The 10,698-nt window shown below is 39.5% G+C and overlaps 2 protein-coding genes across 3 annotated transcripts; both read right to left on the bottom strand.

Moving 5' to 3' along the window:
- Positions 1-1,053: 1,053 nt before the first annotated feature.
- LOC137272045 (fibrinogen C domain-containing protein 1-A-like) lies at positions 1,054-4,185 on the bottom strand. The gene is made up of 5 exons (XM_067804415.1): positions 4,116-4,185; positions 3,303-3,427; positions 2,505-2,601; positions 1,981-2,145; positions 1,054-1,309 (listed from the first exon to the last, which is right to left on the bottom strand). The coding sequence occupies exons 1-5, from the start codon at positions 4,183-4,185 to the stop codon at positions 1,065-1,067; spliced, it is 702 nt and encodes a 233-aa protein (XP_067660516.1). The 3' UTR covers positions 1,054-1,064.
- A 1,811-nt stretch (positions 4,186-5,996) lies between these two features.
- Positions 5,997-10,332, bottom strand: LOC137272921 (ryncolin-4-like). Of its 2 annotated transcripts, none has more exons than XM_067805343.1 (5): positions 10,104-10,332; positions 9,095-9,219; positions 8,295-8,391; positions 7,787-7,951; positions 5,997-7,586 (listed from the first exon to the last, which is right to left on the bottom strand). In XM_067805343.1, the coding sequence occupies exons 1-5, from the start codon at positions 10,273-10,275 to the stop codon at positions 7,342-7,344; spliced, it is 804 nt and encodes a 267-aa protein (XP_067661444.1). In that variant the 5' UTR covers positions 10,276-10,332; the 3' UTR covers positions 5,997-7,341. The 2 variants fall into 2 exon arrangements, with proteins under 2 accessions (XP_067661444.1, XP_067661443.1); XM_067805342.1 differs by having other exon boundaries at positions 9,095-9,231; positions 10,104-10,331.
- Positions 10,333-10,698: the final 366 nt, after the last annotated feature.

Genomic DNA, 10,698 nt, shown 5'->3' with positions numbered 1-10,698 from the left:
AATTTTAGCTGACAGGTCTACAACTGCAAACCCAACAATCTCTGAACAAGTGCCTCCGTTTACTATTTGTATAAGAGTGCAGCCAATCGTATGTGTATGAAAGAAGAGGGCGCAGATAAATCGGTAATCTACACAAGAGAGCTTGATTGAAGCTGTTTTATTTTCTTTCAGTACACAGGTAGTATTTCTTCAGCGGATAGAGACCCTCATGGGGTGTTGTGACTTCCACTTCTGTGTCGATTATATGTTTGGCCTGTCATACTGATACGGTTAAACAGCCAAATTAAGTTTTGTCTTGAGCAACCTAATGTCCTTGCAATATGGCTGTTGGAAGTACCCATTTGTGATATTCCTGTGGTCCATTCTCGTGGTGCCGACGTCAATATTGGAATTTTCTCGTGAGAGTTTTGTCAAGTAATTGTTCAGTCTTCACGACAAACATATTGTATACCCTCTGTACAAAATTGCTCGTGTGCATGGAACAGTAATCACAATTATGGGAAACATCTTGTAAAACACATTCATATGTTTTTGGTTGCATTTTGACAAGTGAAACATGATCGTTGCGTTCAATACTATTAGTGTTCTGCACTACTTAGAACGCATGTTTAGGATGGCAGCAACAATTCCACCTGTCTACTTTCTTTTGCTCGTCAGTTCATATTAACATAATTCTGAAAAATGATGTGGACGTCACATATCTTAACACGGTGTGCTTATAATAGTCAAGATTAATTAGGGTTTTATAGTGCTTCCCACCAGTTACCATATCAGTTCCGCATGGATAGTACATTCAGATACATTCCACTGACTTCAAACTGACCAGTCCATATTTTCATTCTTTTACTAGAAGTGACAGACATTTAAAGAACAATCTTTGAACGTCCAGGAATAGAACCATCGCCATTCAACTTCCACAACGGATTCAGTACAGCGGCGCCCTCGGACGTGAAGTTCAAGACATGAAAAGGACATAACCCACTAAGTACACACTCAATTCAAAGTCTACGCTTGAGTCTAGTTCTTAATAGCAATCACAAGACACCACCAGACCTCGTACATATTTAGTCTTCCTCGTTGCCATGATATGGGCGGATTTTCATACTTGTATGTGTGCAGACATGGCCACCTCCCCATTTCATTCCCCTGCTTGTGGTGTCGTTGTAAAGACCATTGAGGTTGGAGCTGTGACAAGCATTGTACCACCAAGCTCCATGATATTTCACAGCACAATGTTCAGTCGTTGTTTGGTCCAAGTCCAGGTTTTTAGCACTGAAGCGCTGTGAATTATGCCACCCCATCTTGTCCCCTGAAAGAAAGTTTCATGTGATAATATCATCGAAATTTGAAGCAAGAATACAATTACATTAACTGCGATTATTTTATTTACCATGAAAACGGTTTGTTTCTAATGAGCCGGGCCGAAATATAGACAACAGATGTTTATTGAAACTGTTTCATATAATAATTGAAATTAGTCTTTTGATAGTCTTGGTTCTCAACAGTAAAATACTAACATATGGCGATATTTCACAATTTCATTCTGGTGAAGTAAAACACTTTCATTTTCAATACGCCTATGTTATGCTGAGTATTTGTGCCATCATTTACGATTGTAAAGGGTTGCTCGTATTTACTTAACTCTGTCATGATAGGTTGTCATGACTGTTTCCTTCACTGTAATGTGAAGGGACTGATCCATTTGCACATAACCAGGTCATACGAGGTTGTAATATGACTGTTCCCTTATATCAAATCCTGCTATGTCAATGCATAGTTTCTAACAAGGTAAATGGACTAAATACAACGTAAAACGTTTTAGAGTTTTGTCTTTTTAAAAATCATTCAATCTATTTTTAGATGTCTTTAAACATCACAAAACCAGAAGAGCGGCGTTCGTGGAATATAAGCTTCAACAATTCTAAATAAAACGAAAACAGTCAGTCTTGATTATACCAGTAAATAACTATTGACAGTTACCTGAATTGCCTGTGAAACCACTGACGGCAAGAGTGTAGAAGGTTGACATGTTGCCTAGACGGAAGTTGTTGTAGTGGGCAACGCCAGTCTCCCCGTCAGTAAACGTGAGGTCTACTCGTAGTTCGTAGCTTGTCTGTTTGGTGACACGGTGTATCTTCTCGTTACCTGAAATGGCATAAAGTATGTAATACTTTCTCGAGTTCATGTATAAAACAATAACGTTAGTAAAATCATGCATATACGATAATGCCATATGAAAAGTCATATTTCCACCTGTTAAAGAATACAAGAAACAAATAGAAACTGTTGCATTGTTCTGTTTCTCTGAAACTGAAACAGTCAACACTAAAAACGTCAATAGTGAGTGAGTAAGTGAGAGAAAATCTTAACGTTTGATGTGTTTCCTAAAATGTATGTTGGTGATATTCGGAATATACGAGTAATTTGTATTTTCCTTTCTTTCCACGAGAAAAGTGCCCAGTAAAGTCTCTTAAACGTGTGTCTTTGTACACATCGATCCTTACCCAGCCAGAACTCCCCGGTGAGATCGCCAAAGCCATCCATATACTGAAACCAAGTCCTGTAGAAATCCACCTGGCCATCTACTCTCCGTTGTATCACCTACAACATAACACATTCCATGTAAACATCTATAGAATTTCAGAATTCATCATCAAGTTGAGCTAAGAATCACGCATGCCAAGAAGCTCAGTAGATCATGTGTGGTGGCTGTTTCGCAAGGATTGTAGCTGACATACCCTTGGATCATCTCTAGAGGCACAAATTCATCATAAAGGGCCTCCAAATGTAAGGAGTTGTTACCATACATTAATAATCTTCACACACCCAGACCTTTTCCTGTTTCCGTACATAAAGTAAACTAATACGCAGAAAACTCCATAAACACGAGTATGATTAATTATATAAAAACTTGCCTCTGTAGTATGGTAATGATACATACATGGTATTTTATGACAAATGGAAAAACAACAACTTTGTTTTGTTTAAGAATCTTGAAATATGTAGTGATTGTGTGAAGAATGAGACCGATGTTATTGCACCACAGTACCTTTGAAGTCTGAAGTCTTTTGGTAAGTACAATTCTCTTTCTCACTCACTTTCAAAATGCAGAAAGTAGGAAGAATGGGCCTGGTGTTTTGGTACTACTGAAACTGGGGTAGTTGCTTTTGGAGAGTGTTTTATTTCCAGTTCCCCACTCATATGTTTTCCTGGGTCTGTGATTATTCGTTTAAGTTGTCAGCAATAAAATCACTTTTGGAACCAAGCACACGATGAGACGGTTACATAGCGTATATACTTACCAGCCAACCGCCTCCATCTTGGGTCATGTCACAGTACGCTTTGAAGGAGCCTTGTTCGTCTGAGGGTTGTATCTTGTACACGCCATCTTTAGCATTAGGATACTCCTTCAAAATGCTTGCACAGTCTATAAATAGATATAATGTATATTCATTATATGAAAGTTAAACCTTGTGATGCCTCTTCCAGAAGGTGCTCCTTCAAACACTTGCACAATCTAAACATAAATGATGAGTATCCGTTATATGAAAGTTGAATCTGGTGATGTTTTTTTCAGAAGGCTTTCACATATGTGATGCTTTTGCATATGGACTTTTGGGCGCAGGTATTAAAAAGCCAGACATGGCCTGTTAATCTACATCGTGTAGGGATTCAGCCTTCGGAACCATACATTTGTGTAATCATACCCAAAATATTGTTGCTGTTGAGTGAGTGAGTGAGTGAGTGAGTGAGTGAATGATTAGTATCTTTAAGGAAGCAACCCACTAGAAAGGCGTCCAACACGTCCATTGGAGTACTAAGGAGATAAAAGGTGACTATGCTTGTCGTAAGAGGCGACTAACGGGATCGGGTGGTCAGACTAGCTGACTTGGTTGACACATGTCATCGGTTCCCAATTGCGCAGATCGATGCTCATGTTGTTGATCACTGGATTGTCTGGTCCAGACTCGATTATTTACAGACCGTCGCCATATAGCTGGAATATTGCTAAGTGCGACGTAAAACTAAACTCACTCACTCACTCACTCACTCACTAAGGAGAATAAACATGTAACATTGTCTGACATATTTAACGCCTTTTCTCTCCTACTTACCTTGAGCAACAAAATGTGACGTGGTCTGACTTGGTATAATGCAAAGAACATCATTTAAGCTTGGCAACATGCTGCTCAGTTGATCAAAATGTAGTGTTGTTGACAGTCGTGACACTAGGGACCTGTTTGTTTTTATGGGTACATGCTGACACACAGTTAAAATACACTCAAATCTTCAGTGAGGGGAGAACGAATATGATTTTCGGCCTCTCTCAGAAATAATCCCTGCCATGGTGAGAGACAAAGGAAAGTGGCTTCAAACTCGGTTTCCATGTTTCCAATCGACCTGGACCTTTGTTATGGCTCGGGCTTTAACAAGCAAGCTATGGTTGGATGGTTCCGACTATATCATAAGTAAGCGTTCATAATTCATAATTAGACAGACAAGTGATGATACATGGTGTAAACTGTTAACCTAAACAAGGGACCACAAGGGACAAGTCAGATTAAGGAAATGTATTGGACCTAAATGGTCTGGTGCGATCGTTATTCTCCATATGTCTCCCTTAAAACTCTTTGAACACTGACCACCTGAACCGATAATGATACATCTACATCATCTTTGAAGGTTTAGTTAGATCTTGACTGTTGTAACGTATGGTAAGAAAACCGTATGAACAAGCGAGGAATAGCGCTGTTTGTACTCCTGGTATATATGCTCAGTTGTGGAAGGTAAAGACTGTTGGTGCTTTGGCGTTGGTTTGAGCCTAATGGTTAAAACATTCGCTTGTCACACCAAAGACCCTGGTTTCATCCCCACATGGTTTCAGTGCGTGAAGTCCATTCCTGGTGTTCCCCGCAGTGATATCTCTGGAATGTTGCTAAAAGCGGCTTAAACTTAAACTCACTCACAAACTGTGACTGTTGGAATGTTGTTGGACATGAAGGGAAGGTCTCCCTTCTGGCCTGAAAAGTGTTTTTTGTGTTATTGTCAAGGTGTCTCATGTTGACGTATGAAACAAATTAGAGGTTTAACTGGTTTCCTTTGCGTATAGTTCAGATTGGTAAAATCAGTAGCACTGTCTTTACTACTTTACTACTTTACACCGTTATGGAACACACCCAAAGTCAGACACAACAATTTCATGAAGTTCTTTTTGGTCTATTTCCTTCATTAGTCATCTAATCCAGCCTTCTATCTAATCAGACATTTATAATCGTACAGCGAAGAACAAACGAAAATTTCATGGTATTTGTTTGAATAGTCGTTGACAGTTGATTAAAGAGCTGGTAAATTAGACTGCCCTCGCTCAGTTGGTTTACAGCTGAAGTTGACCACAGAGCCACGTATCTTCAGTATAAATGTTCGGATGCGTGGAGAGCTTTTTCATTCGAAGCATTTTGTGAGGTTACAGTACGGAGAGTCTAGATATACCTGCAAGTTATCTCGTCTGTATATCTCTACATCTATATCTGACATGCATTCAAGAAGAACTGTCACAATTTTGATAATCCACGTGATATTAATTCCACCCGTTTCGAATGCTTTCTGTCAAGAAGAAGAAAGGTATCCTTCATATCACTGATTATGGTATAAAACGTTGTGCTCCATATCACGTCTGACGTGTAACACTGACCATCTGATCTGATGATGGTAAAACAACTTTATATACCTCCGTACTTGTACATATGCATTCTCTCGAGGTACATTCCCACTTTTGTCAGTGTGTGACTGTTGGTACAACACACTGAACGTCAGGTGAAAGGAGTTTATTCAATTTATACCCAATGATTATGTTTCAATTTATGTAAATTTTAGCTGACAGGTCTACAACTGCAAACACAACAATCTCTGAACGAGTGCATCCCTTTACTATTTATATCAGAGTGAAACCTACTGTATCAAAGAAGAGGGCGCAGATAAATTGGTACACGAGAGAGTTTGATTGAAGCTGTTTTATTTTCTTTAAGTACACAGGTAGTGTTTCTTCCAGTAAGATATCAATAAGAAAACCATTTGCTGAAATGTATGTGGGAGTACACTGCAATAGAAGGGTTTTATCAGCAAAGTGACGTTGTGACAATAAACAGTGACGTAGTCGTGACCACTGCAGACGGTACATACGAGGCTGGAAAGTCACAGTGATCGGTTGGCCCATATGCCAACAGCACAAAGTCGTCTGGTCACTGTGAATCGGCTCACGCCATAACACAATGATGCTGCAGCTGATGACGTCTCCGTCAGCATCCGATTGCGTAGGTGAATAACCCGCGGTTAAAGACCCTCGTGGGGTGTTGTGACTTCCACTTCTGGGTCGATCATATGTTGGGTCTGTCATACTGATACGGTTAAACAGCCAAATTAATTTTTGGCTTGAGCAACCTAATGTCCTTGCAATATGGCTGTTGGAAGTACCCATTTGTGATATTTCTGTGGTCCATTCTCGTGGTGGCGACGTCAATATTGCAATTTTCTCGTGAGAGTTTTGTCAAGTAATTGTTCAGTCTTCACGACAAACATATTGTATACCCTCTGTACAAAAATTGCTCGTGTGCATGGAACAGTAATCACAATTATGCGAAACTTCCTGCAAAACACATTCATATGTTTTTGGTTGCATTTTGACAAGTGAAACATGATGGTTGCGTTCAATACAATTAATGTTCTACACTAATTTCACTACTTAGAATGCATATTTGGGAGTGCAGCAACAATTCCACCTGTCTACTTTCTTTTGCTCGTCAGTTCACATCAACATAATTCTGAAAAATGATGTGGACGTCACATATCTTAACACGGTGTCTCGAGGTAAGATTTCCTGGGTTGCAAAGTTCAATATTGTTCTAGTTGTGTCGCCAAGTACCAAGTGTGTGTGTGTGTGTGTGTGTGTGTGTGTGTGTGCGTGTGTGTGTGTGTGTGTGTGTGTGTGTGTGCTTGTAGTAGTCAAGATTAATTAGGGTTTTATAGTGCTTCCCACCAGTTACCATATCAGTTCCGCATGGATAGTACATTCAGATACATTCCACTGACTTCAAACTGACCAGTCCATGTTTTCATTCTTTTACTAGGAGTGACAGACATTTAAAGAACAATCTTTGAACGTCCAGGAATAGAACCATCGCCATTCAACTTCCACAACGGATTCAGTACAGCGGCGCCCTCGGACGTGAAGTTCAAGACATGAAAAGGACATAACCCACTAAGTACACACTCAATTCAAAGTCTACGCTTGAGTCTAGTTCTTAATAGCAATCACAGCAAGACACCACCAGACCTCGTACACATTTAGTCTTCCTCGTTGCCATGATATGGGCGGATTTTCATACTTGTATGTGTGCAGAAATGGCCACCTCCCCATTTCATTCCTCTATCTGTGGTGTCGTTGTAAAGACCATTGAGGTTGGAGCTGTGACAAGTTTTGTACCACCATGCTCCATGATAGTTCACAGCACAATGTTTACCCGTTCTCAGGTCCAAGTCCAGGTTTTTAGCACTGAAGCGCCTTGAATTATGATACATCATATTGTCCCCTGAAAGAAAGTTTCATATACAGCTAAATACAACGGTAAACGTTTTAAAGTTTAGTCATTTTAAAAATCATTCAATCTATTTTTAATGTCTTTAAACATAACAATATAATATAAAATAGTGGAAGATAAACTTCAACAATTCTAAGTAAAACGAAAACAATCAGTCTTGATTATACAAGAAAATAACTATTGACAGTTACCTGAATTGCCCGTGAAGCCACTGACGGCAAGAGTGTAGAAGGTTGACATGTTGCCTAGACGGAAGTTGTTGTAGTGGGCAAAGCCAGTCTCCCCGTCTGTAAACGTTAGGTCCACTCGTAGTTCGTAGGTTGTCTGTTTGGTGACACGGTGTATCTTCTCGTTACCTGAAATGGCATCAAGTACTTTTTATATAATACTTTCTCGAAATCATGTAAAAAACATTAAATTCAGTAACATCATGCACATACGATATTGAAAATGAAAAGACATATTTCCACCTTTTAAAGAATACAAGAAACAAATAGAAACTGTTGCATTGTTCTGTTTCAACACTAAAGAAGTCAATAGTGAGTGAGTGAGAGAAAAGCTTAACGTTTGATGTGTTTCCTAAAATACATGTTGGTGATACTCCAAATGTACGAGTAATTTGTATTTTCCTTTCTTTCCACGAGAAAGGTGCCCAGTAAAGTCTCTTAAATGTATGCCTTTGTACACATCGATCCTTACCCAGCCAGAACTCCCCGGTGAGATCGCCAAAGCCATCCATATACTCAAACCAAGTCCTGTAGAAATCCACCTGGCCATCTACTCTCCGTTGTATCACCTACAATATAACACATTCCATGTAAACATCTTTAGAATTTCAGAATTCATCATCAAGTTGAGCTAAGAATCACGCATGCCAAGAAGCTCAGTAGATCATGTGTGGTGGCTGTTTCGCAAGGTTTGTAGCTGACATACCCTTGGATCATCTCTAGAGGCACAAATTCATCATAAAGGGCCTCCAAATGTAAGGAGTTGTTACCATACATTAATAATCTTCACACACCCAGACCTTTTCCTGTTTCCGTACATAAAGTAAACTAATACGCAGAAAACTCCATAAACACGAGTATGATTGGTCATATAAAAACTTGCCTCTGTAGTATGGTAATGATACATACATGGTATTTTATGACAAATGGAAAAACAACAACTTTGTTTTGTTTAAGAATCTTGAAATATGTACTGATTGTGTGAAGAATGAGACTGATGTTATTGCACCACAGTACCTTTGAAGTCTGAAGTCTTTTGGTAAGGACAATTCTCTTTCTCACTCACTTTTCAAAATGCATGAAGTAGGAAGAATGGGCCTGGTGTTTTGGTACTATCGAAAATGGGGTAGTTGCTTTTGGAGAGTGTTTTATTTCTATTTTCCCCACTCATATGTTTTCCTGGGTCTGTGATTATTCGTTTAATTTGTCAGCAATTAAACCACTTTTGGAACCAAGCACACGACAAGACGGTTACATAGCGTATATACTTACCAGCCAACCGCCTCCATCTTGGTTCATATCACAGTACGCTTTGAAGGAACCTTGTTCGTCTGAGGGTTGTATCTTGTACACGCCATCTTTAGCATTAGGATACTCCTTCAAAATGCTTGCACAGTCTATAAATAGATCTAATGTATATTCATTATATGAAAGTTAAACCTTGTGATCCCTTTCTCGGAAGGTACTCCTTCAAAACACTTGCACAATCTTAACATAAATAATAAGTATCCATTATGTGAAAGTTGAATCTGGTGATGCTGTTTCAGAAGACTTTAACATGTGTTATGCTTTTGCATGTGGACTTTTGGACGCAGGTATTAACAACCAGATATGGATGTAAATCTACATCCTGTTGGGATTCAACCTCCGGGCCCAAGATATTGATGCTGAGTGAGTGAGTGAGTGAGTGAGTGAGTGTGTGAGTGAGTGGGTGATTAGTCTCGTTAAGGAAGCAACCCACTAGAAAGGCGTTCAACACGTCCATTGGACAATAAACGTGTAACATTGTCTGACATTTAACGCCTTTTCTCTCGTACTTACCTTGAGCAACAAAATGTGACGTGGTGTCACTTTGCATAATGCAAAGAACATCATTTAAGCATGGCAACATGCTGCTCAATGTAATGTTGTTGACAGTCGTGACACACAGTTAAAATACACTGAAATCTTCAGTGAGGGGAGAACGAATATGATTTTCGGCCTCTCTCAGAAATAATCCCTCCCATGGTGAGAGACAAAAGAAAGTGGCTTCAAACTCGGTTTCCATGTTTCCAATCGACCTGGATCTTTGTAATGGCTCGGGCTTTAACAAGCAAGCTATTACCTGGACCTTTTGGTGAGATGGTGAGATGAGGCAGGGATGGATCACGTACATGATTTAAATATGATACAACCATGGGAATCGAACCATCGACTGTGAGGTCACCGTGCAGACACCCTGTTCATAAGGCCATTAATAGGATCAAAAGCTCTAAATGTCATGGTGCAATGTAACACTCACCAGTGTAGTTGACAGATTCGCCTTGACAGACATCGTCACTCGATGCCAGGTATGTATCCATGGTAGTCTGGAATTCCTTGTACTCTTCTATCAGTTGACAATGTTTCTTTACTATATTTGCATTGGATGAAAATCCAAATAGGAGCTGGGAAACAAGAAGTGTCCAAATCATATTTTATGGTCTCAGTCAAACGACGCCCCCCGAATGTGAATAGTGTGTAGCTAGATTAAGCATATTTTATCTGCCGATATATGTAGTGGCAGATGTTGGAATGTGACACTAATTGGCTCCTCGACGATTTTCCGTCACCACTTGTGCCACTTCTAAAACATTATCATGACAAATAAAGTTCCGTTTCATAAATGAGGGTTCTCTGCACTTGTGGTAATTAATTTGAGCCAGGATATCTTAACAACAGCGGTGTTTTCCTGAAATAACATGTTACTTCCAGGTCTTTAATACATTAAACGACACGCTCTAATTTACATTTCCTCAACAGAACAAACATTGGTGTTTTGATCATGTGTCAGGGTCGTAATTGACTTTCTTTATTTCCATGAATGAATGTGATTATGACATCGATGCCGAGGCGCA

Source organism: Haliotis asinina, chromosome 2 (genome assembly GCF_037392515.1).
Source record: "Haliotis asinina isolate JCU_RB_2024 chromosome 2, JCU_Hal_asi_v2, whole genome shotgun sequence".
In the NCBI taxonomy this organism is placed as follows: domain Eukaryota; kingdom Metazoa; phylum Mollusca; class Gastropoda; order Lepetellida; family Haliotidae; genus Haliotis; species Haliotis asinina.
Note: the sequence above shows the minus strand (reverse complement) of the source record. Positions and strands in the feature narration are given on the sequence as shown.